Source organism: Macaca nemestrina, chromosome 1 (genome assembly GCF_043159975.1).
Source record: "Macaca nemestrina isolate mMacNem1 chromosome 1, mMacNem.hap1, whole genome shotgun sequence".
Classification (NCBI taxonomy): Eukaryota; Metazoa; Chordata; class Mammalia; order Primates; family Cercopithecidae; genus Macaca; species Macaca nemestrina.
Genome location: NC_092125.1, coordinates 201,676,339 through 201,694,360, shown reverse-complemented (window position 1 = coordinate 201,694,360; position 18,022 = coordinate 201,676,339). Strand labels below are relative to the sequence as shown.

At 47.2% G+C, this 18,022-nt stretch overlaps 1 protein-coding gene across 2 annotated transcripts in view; it reads left to right on the top strand.

Moving 5' to 3' along the window:
• LOC105494637 (histone deacetylase 1) overlaps nt 1-18,022 on the top strand; it is a 43,881-nt gene continuing 25,859 nt past the window's right edge. Inside the window, exons 1-2 of one of the 2 annotated variants that reach the window (XM_011763246.3) lie at nt 1-158; nt 8,750-8,862. In XM_011763246.3, the coding sequence (XP_011761548.1) occupies nt 110-158; nt 8,750-8,862 (162 nt within the window). In that variant the 5' untranslated portion in view covers nt 1-109. Of the gene's footprint in view, nt 159-235; nt 376-8,749; nt 8,863-18,022 lie in introns of those variants that run through there. The other variant, XM_011763247.3, reaches the window with a different exon arrangement.

Below are 18,022 nucleotides of genomic sequence, written 5' to 3'. Positions count from 1 at the left end.
GCGGGGCGGGCCGGAGACCCGCCCCCTCCCCCCTGGGTCGGACGCTGAGCTGAGCCGCGGGCGGGAGGGCGGACGGACCGACTGACGGTAGGGACGGGAGGCGAGCAAGATGGCGCAGACGCAGGGCACCCGGAGGAAAGTCTGTTACTACTACGACGGTGAGCACTGTCCTCGCGGCGGGGGCGGGGCCGGGCCGGGCCGAACCGGGGACCTGGAGGCTGAGGCTGGAGCGCCGATGGGAGGCTGCGGGAGGCTGAGGCGCTGGGGAGAGGCTCGGAGAGGAGGCTGCGAGGGGGAAGTCGAGGCTGAGGGAGGAGGCTGTGAGGAAAGGAGATCGAGGCTGAGATCGAGGGGATCGCGTGGGGGAACCCTGAGGTAATCTTGGTGGGAAGATTCTGAGGAAGTCTGATGTGGAGAGTTTGATGTGGAGAGTTTGAGTGGGACTCCTAGAGGGGAGGGTGCGTCCGAGCAGGGAGGCTGAATCTGATGGAGACGGCTGCAAGGATACATTTTCTTGCCGAGAACCCAAAGCTCTTCCCTGCCCCGTCTCTTCCTCATCTTTTCTGGGGGAAGAGCCCTGCACGACTGGTCGCCCGCCTCCCCTCCCCCAGCCTCTGAGCGGGGCCTGCGGTTGCTACTGCGACGTGGGGCGCCAGGGGTTGCAAGGAGAAGGATGCAACCTGTTAAAACAGGCTTCTCACTTAATCTCTCAAGCAGGTTACTGTGTTCGAGGAAGTGTTGAGGGGCTGGGGCGGTGGGAATGATCGGGTCCCAGTGACCCAAGTTCTCTCCGTGTCAGAGCTCAGAGTGTTAGAGGAGCACAGAGAATAGTCACCGAACTCCACCTGAGGAGTCAGCGAAGGAGGGGACGTCTCAGGACCTGAAGAACAGGAGTTCTTAGCCAGGCAAAGGGAAGGCAAAGATAACAGCAAGTTTCAGAGGCAAGAGAGAGGACAGCACCTTTGAAAAACAGGCATTTGACCGGGCGCGGTGGCTCACGCCTGTAATCCGAGCGCTTTGGGAGGCCAGGGCAGGCGGATCACTTGAGGTCAGGAGTTCGAGACCAGCCTGGCCAACATGGCAAAACCCTGTCTCTACAAAAATATAAAAAGTAGCTGGGCGTGGTGGCGCGCGCCTGTAATTCCAGCTACTTGGGAGGCCGAGGCAGGAGAATCCCTTGAACTTGGGAGGTGGAGGTTGCAGTGAGATGAGATCAGGCCACTGGACTCCAGCCTGGGCGACAGAGCAAGACTCTGTCTCAAAAAAAAAAAAAAAAAAAAAAGGGGAAGAAAGAAAAGCAGGCATTTGTAACAGTATGGCTGAGACATAGATTTGGGGGCCTATTGTAGAAGGTGGGGACCCGGGGCGAGGGAAGTGTTGCAAATAATGTGGTTGCTGAAGTAAATGGAGACCGACCAGGCGAGGTGGCTCACACCTGTAATCCCAGCACTTTGGGAGGCCAAGGCTGGTGGATCATCTGAGGTCAGGAGTTCGAGACCAGCCTGGCCAACATGGCGAAACCCCGTCTCTACTAAAAATACAAAATTAGCCGGGCATGGTGTCGCGCACCTGTAATCCCAGCTACTCTGGAGCCTGAGGCAGGAGAATCCCTTAGAACCCGGGAGGTGGAGGTTGCAGTGAGCCAAGATCATACCACTGCACTCCAGCTTGGACAACGGAGTGAGGCTATGTCTTAAAAAAAAAAAAATGTAAACAGGAACCAGACCATGAAGGGCTGGGCATGCTGTCCCAAGGAAGTTGGACTTTATTGAGGGCACTTGTGAATGATTCAAGTTTTATGCAGGTTAGTGACATCATCAGGTTTATACCTTAGAAATTAAAGTCATGGGCTGGGCACGGTGGCTCACACCTGTACTCCCAGCACTTTGGGAGGCTGAGGAGGGCAGATCACGAAGTCAGGAGATCGAGACCATCCTGGCTAACTGGTGAAACCCCGTCTCTACTAAAAATACAAAAAAATTAGCCGAGTGTGGTGGTGGGCGCCTATAATCCCAGCTACTTGGGAGGCTGAGGCAGGAGAATGGTGTGGATGCGGGAGGTGGAGCTTGCAGTGAGCGGAGATCATGCCACTGCACTCTATCCTGGGCGACAGAGGGAGACTCCGTCTCAAAAAAAAAAAAAAGAGAGAAAGAAATTAAAGTCAGGGGGTCCAGGTGCAGTGGCTCACGCCTGTAATCCCAGTACTTTGGGAGGCTGAGGCAGGAGATCACTCGAGGCCAGGAGTTCAAGACCAGCCTGGCCAACGTGGTGAAACCCCGTCTCTACTAAAAATACAAAAATTACCTGGGCGTAGTGGCACGCACCTGTAATCCCAGCTACTCAGGAGGCTGAGGCAGGAGAATCACTTGAACCTGCGAGGCAGAGGTTGCAGTGAGCCAAGATTGCGCCACCGCACTCCAGCCTGGGCAACAGGGTGAGACTCGATCTCAAAAAAATAAAAAAATTAGCCAGGTGTGGTGGCACATGCCTGTAGTCCCAGCTACTCAGGAGGCTGAGGCATAAGAATTGTTTGAACCTGGGAGGCGGAAGTTGCAGTGAGCTGAGTTCTCACCACTGCACTCCATCCTGAGCAAAAGATTGAGACTTGGTCTCAAAAAAACAAAAACGAGGCCGGGCGCGGTGGCTCAAGCCTGTAATCCCAGCACTTTGGGAGGCCGAGGCGGGCGGATCACAAGGTCAGGAGATCGAGACCACAGTGAAACCCCGTCTCTACTAAAAATACAAAAAATTAGCCGGGCGCGGTGGCGGGCGCCTGTAGTCCCAGCTACTCAGGAGGCTGAGGCAGGAGAATGGCGGGAACCCGGGAGGCGGAGCTTGCAGTGAGCCGAGATCTGGCCACTGCACTCCAGCCTGGGCAACAGCGTGAGACTCCGTCTCAAAAAAAAAAAAAAAAAAAAAACGAACAAAAAAAGAAATTCAGATTTTAGGGGTAAGGAAGAAGGCATGGATCCCAAGTTCCTGGTGTGGGCAATACATATATATATAGAGAGAGAGAGACAGTGTCTAGCTCTGTCACCCAGGCTGGAGTGCAGTGGCATGATCTTGGCTCACTGCAACTGCAACGTCCATCTCCTAGATTCAAGGGATTCTCCTGCCTCAGCCTCCTGAGTAGCCGGGATTACAGGCGTACGCCACCATGCTTGGCTAATTTTTGTATTTTTATTAGAGATGGGGTTTTACCATGTTGGCCAGGCTCGTCTCAAACTGACCTCCAGTGATCTGTCTGCCTCAGCCTCCTAAAGTGCTAGGATTACAGGCGTGAGCCACACTTCCTGGCCTCTGGTGTGGGCAATTTGATGGTGAGTGTTTGGAGGTTTGGAGAATGCCATGTCAGTTGATAACTTTTTTTTTTTTTTAACTTCTAGAGACGGGGTCTCAATATATTGCCCAGGCTTGTCTTGAACTCCTGGGCCTGGCCTCAAGCAATCCTGCCACCTCAGCCTCCCAGAGTGCTGGGATTACAGGCATAAGCCACTGTTTTTTGTTGTTGTTGTTTGTTTAGAAATAACTATTGATAACTGTTAAGATGTTTGGGGAACATTCAAGTAGAGGCATCCAGTAGGTAGTTTAGAAGATAGAAATTTTTTTGGTAGTCATCAGTATCTTAGTCTGTTATAACAGAACACTGTTTATAAAGAACAGAAATTGCTGGATGTGGTGGCTCAGGCCTATAATCCCAGTAGTTTGGGAGGCTGGGGCAGACGGTTCTTTTGAGCCCAGGAGTTTGAGACCAGCCTGGGCAACATAGGGAGACCCCGTCTCAACAAAAAGTAAAAAAATTAGTTGGGCATGATGACATGTGCCTGTAGAGAGGCTGAAGTGGGAGGATCACTTGATCCTGGGAGGTCGACTTTGCAGTGAGCCATGATTGCACCACTGCACTCCAGCCTGGGGGACAGAGTGAGACCTTGTGACAAAAAAAAAAAAAAAAAAAGAACATAAATGTATTTCTCATAGTTCTGGAGGCTGAGAAGTCCAAGGCTGGAAAGGCCAAGATCAGGGTGCCAGCATTTGGTGTCTGGTGAGGGTCTGGTCTCTACTTTCAAGATGGTGCTTTGAATTCAGTGTCTTCTTATGACGGAAGGTGGAAAGGCAAAAAAGGATGAACTCTCTGTTTTTTTAATAAGGCCATTAATGTATTAGGATGGTAGAGCCCTTGAGACCTAAACACCTCCCAAAAGGCTCCACTTCCAAACACTGTTGGCACTGGGGATTATGTTTCCAACACATGAATTTTGGGGGACACATTCAGACCATAGCAATCAGCATGTGGATAGTTATTTTATTTTATTTTATTTATTTATTTATTTATTTATTTATTTATTGTAGAGATGTTGTCTCGCCATGTTGTCCGGGCTGGCCTTAAACTCCTGGGCTCAGGTGATCCTCCCATCTCAACCTCCCAAAGTGCTGGGATTTTAGGCATGAGCCACCATTCCTGGCTGGTAGCAATTTTAATTATAGTAAATGTAGTCCTAAAGGATGCAGTCACCCAAGAAGTTATATAGAATTCCAGGGTGGAATTCTAAGGAAGTGGATTGAGGAAAAGTTTAGTGCCCCTCATGCTGTGTACTCCCTCACCATACTATTTGTCACTGTGTAGCGGAATTGCCCATTTACTTGGTCATATTTCTTGTAGGCAGGAGGCTCTTTAGAGAAAGGGGCCATACCTTGTTTACCTCTGTATCCCCAGCACCAAAAACAATGCCTAGCTTATGATAGGTTCTCAATAAATATGTGTTGATTAAATGTATAACGATATAGAGTGAGGGGCCAGAGAGGTAAGTGAAGCAGAAAGTACCGGGTTACAGAAGCTAAAGAAGGGAGGGATTGGGCAAGTGTTGGCAGCAATTGGGGCAGAAGCTAGATTGTGGTAGATTGCAGTACATGGATGGCTAGATGAAGAGGAGACATTGGGTTGAACCCTTTTTTTGGAGACAGGGTCTCACTCTGTCACTCAGGCTGGAGTGCAGTGGCACGATCTCAGCTCACTCTTCCAAGTAGCTGGAACCACAGGTGTGCACCCTTTTTGTATTTTTTGTTTAGAAGACAAACGGTTGTCTTTTGTTTAGAGACAGGATTTCACCATGTTGCCCAGGCTGGTCTCAAACTCCTGAGCTCAAGTGATCTGCCCGCCTCGGCCTCCCAAAGTGCTGGGTTTACAGGCGTGAGCTACCATGCCCAGCTGGTTGAACCCTTTCAAAGGGAAGCTTGTGTAAGGTAGGGAGAGAGGATTATTGATAAGGGAGATGTAGTGGCTAAAAGTTGAGCATATTGAAATAATTCTTACAGAAAAGAGCCAGAAGAGAGGGAGAGGGTGAAGATACAGGAAAGGGACTAGTAGTGATGGAGTTTCCTGAGGAGACCAGGGGAAATGGAAACCGGAGCCCAGGTAGAGACACCAACCTTCAACAAAATCCTTTGTGATGCGAGGGTAAATGGCAAGGAAAAGTTCAAATGGAGGTAAGTTTGAAGAGGAGAAGATAAGGAGAAAGTTGAGGGAGTTCTCAAGGTGAGGAAAGAGAATATTCCTTTTCCTGAGGGTGGGGAAGGGCAGTTGGTAGATTAGGAATCTTGAAGAGAGGAGATTTAAATAGCTGTTGCAAAAGTTGGGGGCTAGGGAAAGAAATTTGGAAGGATTGCTGGGCAGTGATGAGAATCATTTTGAGGCTGGAACCTGTGATTTTTGTAGTCATATCATTTTGCACAGTTTTATGATAACATTTTATGATAACATTCTCAGTTTAAAAGAAGAAAAAAATGGGCCAGGCATGGTGGCTCACACCTGTAATCCCAGTAGTTTGGGTGGCCAAGGAGGAAGGATCACTTCAGGCCAGGAGTTCAAGACCAGCCTAGGCAACAAAATGAGACATCCCCCCCAGCTCTACAAAACAACACAAAAAAATAAGCTGGGTGTGGTGACACGTGCCTGTAATTTCAGCTACTTGGGAGGTTGAGGTGGGAGACTGAGGCAGGTGGATGGTTTGAGCCCAGGTGGAGCCTGCCGTGACCCCAATAATGGTGCCACTGCACTCAGCCTGAGTGACAAAGCAAGACCCTGCCTCAAAAAAGAAAAAGAAGAAAAGGTAGAAAGACCTCAGTCTTTAGATAAGGGAATAGACTTCTTTTTTTATTTTATTTTATTTTATTTTTTATTATACTTTAAGTTCTAGGGTACATGTGCACAATGTGCAGGTTTGTTACATATGTATACATGTGCCATATTGGTGTGCTGCACCCATTAACTCATCATTTACATTAGGTGTATCTCCTAATGCTCTCTCTCCCCCCTCCCCCCCACTTTTTTTTTGAGACAGAGTCTTGCTCTGTTGCCCAGGCTGGAGTGCAGTGGCATGATCTCGGCTCTCTGCAAGCTCCACTTCCAGGGTTCATGCCATTCTCCTGCCTCAGCCTCGCAAGAAGCTGGGACTGAAGGTGCGCGCCACCACACCTGGCTAATTTTTTGTATTTTTAATAGAGACCGGTTTCACTGTGTTAGTCAGGATGGTCTTGATCTCCTTACCTCGTGATCCGCCCATCTCGGCCTCCCAAAGTGCTGGGATTACAGGCTGAGCCACCATGCCCGGCTGGGAATAGACATCTTACTTGAGAAACCGAGTTTTGCAGTGAGGTCATTACTTTGGGACTCAGATTTGGCTCTGCCATTGAGAAGCTTTGCAATACTAGGCAAGTCACCTTACATTTCAGATTACTCTCCTATAAAATCAAAATGATAGGAGTTCCTATTATGAGAATAATGATGGGAAAGCTCTTTAAGAGTTTAAAGTATGGCTGGCGCCAGGCTCACGTCTGTAATCCCAGCACTTTGAGAGGCCAAGGTGGGTGGATCATTTGAGGTCAGGAGTTTGAGACCAGCCTGGCCAACATGGTGAAACCCTGACTCTACTAAAAGTACAAAACTTAGGTGTGGTGGCACATGCCTGTAATCCCAGCTACTCAGGAGGCTGAGGCAGGAGAATTGTTTGAACCCGGCAGGCAGTGAGCCTGAGATCGCACCACTGAACTCTAGCCTGGGTGACAGAGTGAGACTCTGTCTCCAAAAATAAAAATAAAAATTAAGTCGTACCTAAATAAAAAGGACAATTTCTTTTAAAGTCTCTCAGCAACCTGATTAAGATATAGAGATATGTCTTTATTTTAATTATAGTAAATTTAGTCATGAAGGATGCAGTCACTCAAGAAGTTATATAGAAGAGGATCCAGGGTGGAATTCTAAGGAAGTGGACAGTACCCCTCATGCTCCGTACCACCCTGTCATAGCATTTGTCAATGTGTATAGGAATACACACAGCACGGTTGGCAAACTAATTAAAAACTTAGGAAAAGGATGGTTGGCCTGCACTATTGGAGGCTCACATCTGTAATTCCAGCACTTTAGAAGGCTAATCAGGAGTTTGAAACCAGCCTGGGCAACAAAGCAAGATGCCATCTCTACAAACAAGCAAACAAACAAAAACATCAAACAAACAAACAAAAAAACGTAAAAAGAAAAGGATGGTGTCTCAGAGCCCCCCCCCGACTACCCTCACCTCAGGTACTCCCTTACCCTTCTGGATAAGGTATCTTAGTCCTCCAGGTCTGAGCCTTGACTGGATGCAGGCTTGATAGGCAAGGGAGTTGCTAGGGATCAAGGCTCATGCCTTTTTTTCACTGGGTGGTGAAAGCTCTGCCTCAAGCTAATAAACCTCTAAGGAGAGATCTTTGGGTGTGTAGTTCACTTGATTTTGCAAAAGTGTTCAAGGAACTTTCTACCAGGTAGATTTATAGGGCCCTCTAGATTAAGTGCAAACTAAAGTAGGTACCTGAGAAACCCAGTGTAGGGCCGGGCACAGTGGCTCATGCCTGTACTCCCAGCACTTTGGGAGGCTGAGGCGGGTGGATCACAAGGTCAGGAGATCGAGACCATCCTGGCTAACACAGTGAAACCCTGTCTCTACTAAAAAAAAAAAAAATGCAAAAAATTAGCCGGGCGTGGTGGAGGGCGCCTGTAGTGTCAACTACTTGGGAGGCTGAGCCAGGAGAATGGCGTGAACCCAGGAGGCAGAGCCTGCAGTGAGCCGAGATTGTGCCACTGCGCCCCAGCCTGGGCAACAGAGTGAGACTGTCTAAAAAAAAAAAAAAGAAAAAAAAAAAGAAAAAGAAACCCAATGTAGCTTTTAGCATATTGGATTTGGAGTCAGAAGAGTGGGCTCCAGATCATTCATTAGCTGTGTGATCTTGAGCAGGCACTTAACTTCTCTGAGACTCAATTCAATTCATTGAATCTTTATTGAGCCTCTGTGATATACAAGGCATATTAATCCTTGCCTTCAAGGGGTACCCAGTCTTGTGGATATAGTCATGTAAATAATTCAGATATAAAATAATCCTAGCACTTTCAGAGGCTGAGGTGGGAGGATCACTTGAGGTGAGGAGTTTGAGACCAGCCTGGCCAACATGGTGAAATCCCACCTCTACTAAAATATAAAAATTAGCTGGGTTTGGTGGCACGCACCTGTAATCCCAGCAATTTAGGAGGCTGAGGCAGGACAATTGCTTGAACCTGGGAGGCGGAGGTTGCAGAGAGCTGCCGAGATAGCACCATTGCACTCCAGCCTGGGTGACAGAGCGAGACTCCATCTCAAAAAAAAAGAAAAAAAAAATTCCTGGGTTCTCCTGGGAGTGTATGTCTAACCGTTTCGTGAAGCTGTCACTGTCTCTTCTTCAGGGGATGTTGGAAATTACTACTACGGACAAGGCCACCCAATGAAGCCTCACCGAATCCGCATGACTCATAATTTGCTGCTCAACTATGGTCTCTACCGAAAAATGGAAATCTATGTGAGTTACCAGATGTGCTATTATTCCCTAACTGCATCTGCTCTGGTTCCCTATATGCCATTCATTATCTCATTTTCTCCACCACTCATTTACATGTTGACTGCTGTTACAAGGCAGGTACAATAAATGATAAAGATTTTTGGCTGGGCATGGTGGCTTACGCCTGTAATCACAGCACTTCAGGAGGTGGAGGCAGGAGGATCACTTGAACCTAGGAGTCCTAGGCCAGCCTGGGCAACATAGGGAAATCCTGTCTCTACAACAAAATTTGGCCATGGTGGCGTGTGCCTGTGGTCTCAGGTACTTGGGAGGCTGAGGTGGGAAGACTGCTTGAGCCTGGGAGGTCGAGGCTGCAGTGAGCTATGATTGCACCACTGCATTTCAGCCTGGGGGACAGAGCAAGACTCTGTCTTAAAAAAAAAGCTAGGCTGGGCATGGTGGCTTACGCCTGTAATCCCAGCACTTTGGGAGGCCGAGGTCAGGAGATCGAGACCATCCTGGCTAACACGGTGAAACCCTGTCTCTACTAAAAATACAAAAAATTAGCCGGGCATGGTGGCGGGCGCCTGTAGTCCCAGCTGCTCGGGAGGCTGAAGCAGGATAATGGTGTGAACCCATGAGGCAGAGCTTGCAGTCAGCTGAGATCGCACCACTGCACTCCAGCCTGGGTGACAGAGCGAGACTCCATCTCAAAAACAAAACAAAACAAAAAAACAAAGCCAGGTGCAGTGGCTCATGCCTGTCATACTAGCACTTTGGGAGGCCGAGATGGGCAGATTGCTTGAGCCCAGGAGTTCGAGACCAACTTGGTCAACATGGCAAGACCTCGTCTCTACAAAAAAGTAGCCGGGCGGCCGGGCGCGGTGGCTCACGCCTGTAATCCCAGCACTTTGGGAGGCCGAGGCGGGCGGATCACAAGGTCAGGAGATCGAGACCACGGTGAAACCCCGTCTCTACTAAAAATACAAAAAATTAGCCGGGCGCGGTGGCGGGCGCCTGTAGTCCCAGCTACTCAGGAGGCTGAGGCAGGAGAATGGCGTAAACCCAGGAGGCGGAGCTTGCAGTGAGCCGAGATCGCGCCACTGCACTCCAGCCTGGGCGACAGAGCGAGACTCCGTCTCAAAAAAAAAAAAACAAAAAAACAAAAAAAGTAGCCGGGCATGGTAGCAAGTGCCTGTAGTCCCGGCTACTTAGGAGGCTGAGGTGGGAGGATCATTTTGAGCCTGGGAAGCAGAGGTTACAGTGATCCGTGATTGTACTACTGTGCTCCAGCCTGAGAGACAGAGTGAGACCCTGTCTCAAAAAACCAAAACAAAACCAAAAAACCAAAAATTTAATGCCAAAATAAGAGTGAGTAGGACTGTGTTGAAGTAGATGCCAAATCTCTAGTTATCAGAGAGTATAGACTCTGTCTAACCTGTAGATTCAGCTACAAGTGACTTTTCACTGATCTTCGAGTTTTTTTTTTTTTTTTTTTTTTTTGAGACAGAGTCTTGCTCTGTCACCCAGGCTGGAGTGCAGTGGCCGGATCTCAGCTCACTGCAAGCTCCGCCTCCCAGGTTTACGCCATTCTCCTGCCTCAGCCTCCCGAGTAGCTGGGACTACAGGCGCCCGCCACCGCGCCCGGCTAGTTTTTTGTATTTTTAGTAGAGACGGGGTTTCACCATGTTAGCCAGGATGGTCTCGATCTCCTGACCTCGTGATCCGCCCGTCTCGGCCTCCCAAAGTGCTGGGATTACAGGCTTGAGCCACCGCGCCCGGCCGATCTTCGAGTTTTTAAAGAGATGCTGGAAATCCAGATTATTATGTAAAATCTCCCAAGAAACCTTGTCTCTACAAAAAATACAAAAAAAAAAATTAGCTGGCATGCTGGCCTGCACCTGTAGTCCCAGCTATCTGGAAGGCTGAGGTCGGAGGATCACTTGAGCCTGGGAGGTCAAGGCTGTGGTGAGCCGTAATTGCACCACTGCACTCCAGCCCAGGTGACAGAATGAGATTTTGTCTCAAAAAAAAAAGTTAACCCAGAGTTTTTGCTTTTTGGTTTTTATTTGAAGCATGTATTCAAACCAAACACATTAGTACATCTGTAGACCAAATAGGTCCAATGGTTCCCAGTTTTAACCTCTCTGGAGACAGTGAGGAGGAACAAGTGAAGGGTTTTTAATGAAAGAGGGATAGGAACAGGCATGCATTTTAGAAGCAGAGAGGCTAGGTGAGTGGCTGTTACAAGAGTCCAAATGAGAAAATAAAGAGGGACTAGGGGTGCATGTTGCCTTACAGCATAAGAATCTGTGGTTAAAAAGTCTGTTTCTACAGCTTGAGTAATCTAACAACAGTGGTATTTTTGTCACCCATTCCAGAGACTGAAAGAAGATGAGTGTTCTTTCCTAGATGGCCTTGTCATGTCTCTGGAGCCAGTGGAGGCAACTGGGGAAGCAAGGAAGGAAAGTAGAAGAGTAGACAGACCTTGGGACTACAGAGCTTTTTTAGGTGTGAAGGCAGCTGGGAATGAAAAACAGAAAAGGCAGAAGATATTTTTAGGTACTCTAGGGAGCAGACTATCTCTGCTCCCTAGAGCTCTGCTCCCTGCAGGCTGGAGTGCAGTGGTGTGATCATAGCTCACTACAGCCCTGAACTCCTGGGCTCAAGTTATCTTCCCACCTCAGCCTCCCAAGTAGCTAGGACTACAGGCAGGCACCACCATGCCTGTTTTTTTTTTGAGACAGGGTCTCACTTTGTCACCCAGGCTGGAGTGCAGTGGTGCGATCTCAGCTCACTGCAACCTCTGCTTTCTGGGCTCAGGTGATTCTCCAGCCTCAGCTTGCCAAGTAGCTGGATTTAAAGGTGTAAGCCACCATGCCTGGCTAATTTTTTGGTAGAAATGGGGTTTTACCATTTTGCCCAGGCTGATCTTGAATTCGTGAACTCAAAGCAATCCGCCTGCCTTGGCCTCCCAAAGTGCTGGGATTATAGGCGTGAGCCACCATACCCAGCCTCTCTCGGCTAATTCAAAAAAATTTTTTTGTTGAAACAGGGTCTTGCTGTTTTGCCCAGGCTGGCGTCAAACCCCTGGCCTCAAGAGATCTTCCTACTTTAATCTCCCAAAGTGCTGAGACTTTAAGCATCAGCCACCATGCCTGTATTCTTTTTAAAAAATTATAAAAATGATTTTTATTTTTTACCTGCAGTTCCAAGCACAGTATGTTTTAGTTTTACATGTTTGATTATTATATAGATGGAGCCATACCGTATTTATTATGTGACTTTCTTATTTTTGCTAAATATGTTCTTGAGACTCACCCATGTTGATACATGTAGCTGTATTTATTTATTTATTTATCTATTTATTATTATTATTTTTTGAGACAGAGTCTCGCTCTGTTGCCCAGGCTGGAGTGCAGTGGCGCGATCTCGGCTCACTGCAAGCTCCACCTCCCGGATTCACACCATTCTCCTGCCTCAGCCTCCCCAGTAGCTGGGACTACAGGTGTCTGCCACCATGCCTGGCTAATTTTTTCTAATTTTTAGTAGAGACGGGGTTTCACTGTGTTAGCCAGGATGGTCTCGATCTCCTGACCTCGTGATCCGCCCACCTCGGCCTCTGAAAGTGTTGGGATTACAGGCGTGAGCCACCGCGCCTGGCTGCTGTATTTATTTTTACTGAATTTCATTGAAATAAATGTATTCTAGTCTGTTATCTCATTGATGGGCATTTGATTTGCTTCTGGGGTTTGACTATTGCAAATACTGCTGCTATGAACTTTCTTGAACATGTCTCTTGATGCATATATGCTAAAGTTTCACTAAAGGATATACTAGGAGTAGAATTGGATCAGGACATATGCAAATACTCACCTGTATTAGATAAAGCCAAAATAGTTTCCAGTTGCCAGCTATGTAAGAATTGCAGTTGCTCTGAGTCCTTGCCAAAACTTGATTTTGTCAGATTTCAATTTTGTTGCTAATTTAGGTAGACATGAAATGGTATCTTACTATTATTTTAATTTGTATTCCCCAATTCCTATTCAACCGTTTTGCCCATTTTCCTATTTGGTTGTCTTTTTTTTTTTTTTTTGACACAGTGTCTCACTCTGGCACTCAGGCTGCAGTGCAGCAGTGCGATCTCGGCTCACCGCGTCCTCCGCCTCCCAGGCTCAAGCCATCTTTCCATCTCAGCCTCCTGAGTAGCTGGGACCACGGGTGCATGCCACCACACTCGGCTAATTTTTGTATGTTTGTAGAGATGGGTTTTTGCTGTGTTAACCAGGTTGGTCTCAAACTCCTGGGCTCAAGTGATCTGCCCACCTTGGCTTCCCAAAGTGCTGAGATTACAGGCATGAGCCACAGTGCCTGACCCATTTCTTTTATATATTAAATGTCCATTTTTACTTATTCATTGCATATATACTCATCAGGCACCTATTTTGTGCCAGGCAGTATGTGTGTGTCTGGCTTTGGGCTCTCTGTTCGGTTGACTTGGTCTGCTTATTGACCCATATGCCAATACCACAGTGGCTTAATTACTTAATTTATATTATAGTAAGTCTTGTTATGTGGTAGCACAGTTCTCCCACTTTGTTCTTCTGAAAAAGTGATTTGGCTATTTGCCCTTTCACTTTTTTTTTCTTTTTCTCGCTCTTTTTTTTTTTTTGAGACAGAGTTTTGCTCTTGTTGCCCAGGCTGGAGTGCAATGGTGCAATCTCAGCTCACTGCAATCTCTACCTGCCGAGCAGCTGGGATTACAGGCATGCGCCACCATAGCCAGCTAATTTTGTATTTTTAGTAGAGATGGGATTTCTCCATATTGGTCAGGCTGGTCTCGAACTCCCAACCTCAGGTGATCCGCCCACCTTGGCCTTGCAAATTTTGGGATTACAGGTGTGAGCCATGGCACCCAGCCTCTTTTTCTCTCTTTTAGAGACAGTGTTTTACTCTGTTGCCTGGGCTAGAGTACAGTGGCACAGTCATAGCTCATTGCAGCCTCAACCTCCTGGACTCAAGTAATCCTCCCTCCTCAGCCTCCTGAGTAGCACTTCTTTTTAATTTAATTGTGATTTTGATATGCGTTTCACTAATTCACCAAGGTCTATTTAGAGCTGATTCTGTTGTTTGTTTTGTTTCTGTAGGATCCTGGACTGTGTTTCCTGTGTATTTTGTGATTTTGGACTGTGGGGTAATGCAGTAGCCCACTCTTATCTGAGCGGGGATACTTTCTAGGACCCCCAGTAGATGCCTGAAACCATGGATAGTACTGTACCCTATATATGTTATATTTTTTCCTGTACATATATACCTCTGATAAAGCTTAATTTTTAAATTAGGTAGAGTAAGAAATTAACAACAATAATAATAAACTAGGACAATTATAACAATAAACTGTTTGCAGTTTCATGCATAGAAGATTCATTCCTGGCCAGGCGTGGTGGCTCATGCCTATAATCCCAGTGCTTTGGGAGGCCAAAGCCAGTGGATCACCTGAGGTCAGGAGTTCGAGATCACCTTGACTAACATGGTGAAACCCTGTCTCTACTAAAAATACAAAATTAGCCAGATGTGGTGTCGCATGCCTGTAATCCCAGCTACTCAGGAGGCTGAGACAGGAGAATCATTTGAACCTGGGAGGCAGAGGTTGCAGTGAGCTGAGATCGCACCATTGCACTCTAGCTGAGGCAATGAGAAACTCCTTCCCAAAAATAAAAAAAAAAAGAAGATTCATTCCTACTGTAGATCTTAGCTCTTAGCAACTTCAGCACAGGATTTTTTTCTTTCCTTACTGTATTAAGAACTTCAACCCTTTCATATAAAGGAAGCACAGCACAGCTTCTCTTTGGCATATTGCCAACATCACTACTCTTGTACTTTGGGGCCATTATTAAGTAAAACAAGGGTTTCTTGAACAGAAACACTGTGATACCTTGACCTGATAACTGACCTGATTACTGAGAGATCTACTAAGTGACTCACAGGTGGGTAGTATACAGCGTGGATATGCCAGATAAAGGGATGATTCACACCCAGGGGACAGACCTGGATGTTACAGAATTTCATCATGAATGGCTCACAATTTGAAACTTATGAATTGTTTATTTCTGGCATTTTTCATGTAATATTTTTGGACAGTGATTGTGTGTCACTGGAACTGTAGAAACCACAACTGAGGATAAGAGGGCATTGCTGTATTCTTTGGAACTTTTTTTTTTTTTTTTTTTTGAGACAGAGTCTCGCTCTGTCACCCAGGCTGGAGTGCATTGGCGCGATCTCCACTCACTGCAAGCTCCGCCTCCCAGGTTCAAGCCATTCTCCTGCCTCAGCCTCCCGTATAGCTGAGACTACAGGCGCCCCACCACCGCGCCCGGCTAATTTTTGTATTTTTTTAGTGGAGACGGGGTTTCACCGTGTTAGCCAGGATGGTCTCGATCTCCTGACCTTGTGATCCACCCGTCTCGGCCTCCCAAAATGCTGGGATTACAGGCATGAGCCACCGCGCCTGGCCTCTTTGGAACTTTGAGTCCTGGGATGAAGATGGGTTGTTAGAAGGTGATTTGCTTTTACTTTGTAAAAGAGGTGGCATTTGAGATGAGCTCTTTCCTTCAGAGATTTGGGATAAGGGACGAATTTCAGATAATAGGAAGAACATGAGCACAAACACTGTTGAAAAGCTCTATAGCTCTCTAGGTCTTAAGGAGGAGTTGTTTGGAGTATAATATTTGTGAAAGAGAGTGGGGCAATTACATTGGGAAGGGAACCATGTGAAATTTCTTGATTGCTATATCAAAGAACTTAGAATCTTCGTCAACAGGGTGTCATTGAATGAGAGCAGTACATTAACATTTTAAGATTTTTGTGATACCAGTATGGAAGATGGAAGCTGATAAGGCTGGATAGAAATAGGACCAATTAGGAGGCCAAAAATACTCCAAGTGAGATTTAATTTATGTATGGGTTTTGTTTTGTTTTATTTTTTCTTTTTACTTATTTATTTTTTTTTTGAGACGGAGTCTCGCTCTGTCGCCCAGGCTGGAGCTCAGTGGCACAATCTCAGCTCACTGTAAGCTCTGCCTCCCAGGTTCACGCCATTCTCCTGCCTCAGCCTCCCGAGTAGCTAGGACTACAGGCGCCCGCCACCATGCCTGGCTAATTTTTTGTATTTTTATATTTTTGTATTTTTAGTAGAGACGAGGTTTCACCGTGTTAGCCAGGATGGTCTCGTGATCCGCCTGCCCCGGACTCCCAGGCGTGAGCCGTGGCGCCCGACCTGTTTTATTTTTTGAGATAGGGTGTTGCTCTGTCATCCAGGCTGGAGTGCAGTGATGTGATCACAGCTCACTGCAGCCTCACCCTCCTGGGCTCTAGTGATCCTCCCACCTCAGTCTCCTGAGTAGCTGGGACTACACTGTGTGCTACTATACCTGGCTAATTTTCATATTTTTTATAGAGATGGGATTTCCCCTTGTTGTGTAAGCTGGTCTCAAAGTGCTGGGCCCAAGCAGTCTGCCCCTCTTGGCCTCCCAAAGTGTTAGGATTGTAGGCATGAGCCACCACACCCAGCCAAGAGTTAACTGGTTAGGTCAACAGTTACTCATTGAGCAGCTGCTGTATGTCAGGCACCATGCTTGTTGCTTCAAATAAAGGTAGAACCTGCTCCTGGCCTCCCAGAGTAGACCAAGCAAACATGCAATTTCTATGCAGTTTGGTGAGTGAAATGATAAGGGAAGTACAGGCTTCTCAGGGTAACATTTCAGAGAGTTACTTAACTGAGATTCTGAGAGGTCAAGGACAGCTTTTTGGGGGAATTGGCTTTTCTTCTCTCTCTCTCTTTCTCTCTCTCTCTCTCTCTCTTTTTTAAGAGACAGCCTTAGGCCAGGCGTGGTGGCTCAAGCCTGTAATCCCAGCACTTTGGGAGGCCAAGACGGGCGGATCACGAGGTCAGGAGATCGAGACCATCCTTGCTAACCCGGTGAAACCCCGTCTCTACTAAAAAAATACAAAAAAACTAGCCGGGCGAGGTGGCGGGTGCCTGTAGTCCCAGCTGCTCGGGAGGCTGAGGCAGGAGAATGGCGTGAACCTGGGAGGCGGAGCTTGCAGTGAGCTGAGATCCGGCCACTGCACTCCAGCCTGGGCGACAGAGCGAGACTCCGTCTCAAAAAAAAAAAAAAAAAGAGACAGCCTTGGCCGGGTGTGGTGGCTCACGCCTGCAATCCCAGCACTTCGGGAGGCCGAGGCAGGCAGATCACTTGAGGTCAGGAGTTCAAGACCAACCTGGCCAACATGGTGAAACCCTGTTTCTACTAAAAATACAAAAATTAGCTGGGCATGGTGGTGGATGCCTGTAATCCCAACTACTCGGGAGGCTGAGGCAGGAAAGTCGCTTGAACCTGGGTGGCGGAGACTGCAGTGAGCTGAGGTTGCACCACTGTACTCCAGCCTGGGCAACAGAGCGAGTCTAAAAAAAAAAAAAAAAAAAAAAAAAGCCTTGCTTTGTTGCCAAGGATGGAATGCAGTGGCTATTCCTAGGTGAGATTATAATGCACTATAGCCTCAAACTCCTGTGCTCAAGTGATTCTCCTGCCTCAGCCTCCCAAGTAGTTGAGACTACAAGTGTGTGCCTGGGTTGACTTTTAATTTGCAATCTAGAGGTTAAGTAGAGGGTGTGAAGAGAACAGTGTTCTAGGTCATAGCATGTATAAAGGCCTAAAGGTGAGAGAGATGGCCCTTGGGGAACTGCAAGCAAAATGGTGCTTGGCAGATTGGCACAGTGAATGAGATCAATTCAGCCTCTCAAACATGTTTTATTTAACTCACAAAGTATTTTAAGGGCTTTACGTTAGTGACCAACCTTTAAAAAATGAAATCTGTCCAGAAAGGATCTGGCAGTTGGGCTCAAATTCCCTCATGGCAGTCATCAGCTAGAGCTATGTAAATAAAGGCTGTCCTCTGCTCACCAGTGTTTTGTTTATGTTTGTTTTAAGCACCAAGTTAGTTAGCTAAACTGACTGGCCCTTATGAGTGCTTTGAGTTTGGTGTTCCCTGGGATAGAGCACAAAATATTTAGGGGAGTGCAAGTAGGGTGAGCAGGCAGATTATTCTGGTTTTCCAAGCCAGGTTAAAGAGTTTGAACTTGATATTTTGAGTAATGAAGCCATTGAAGTGTTTTTAGAGG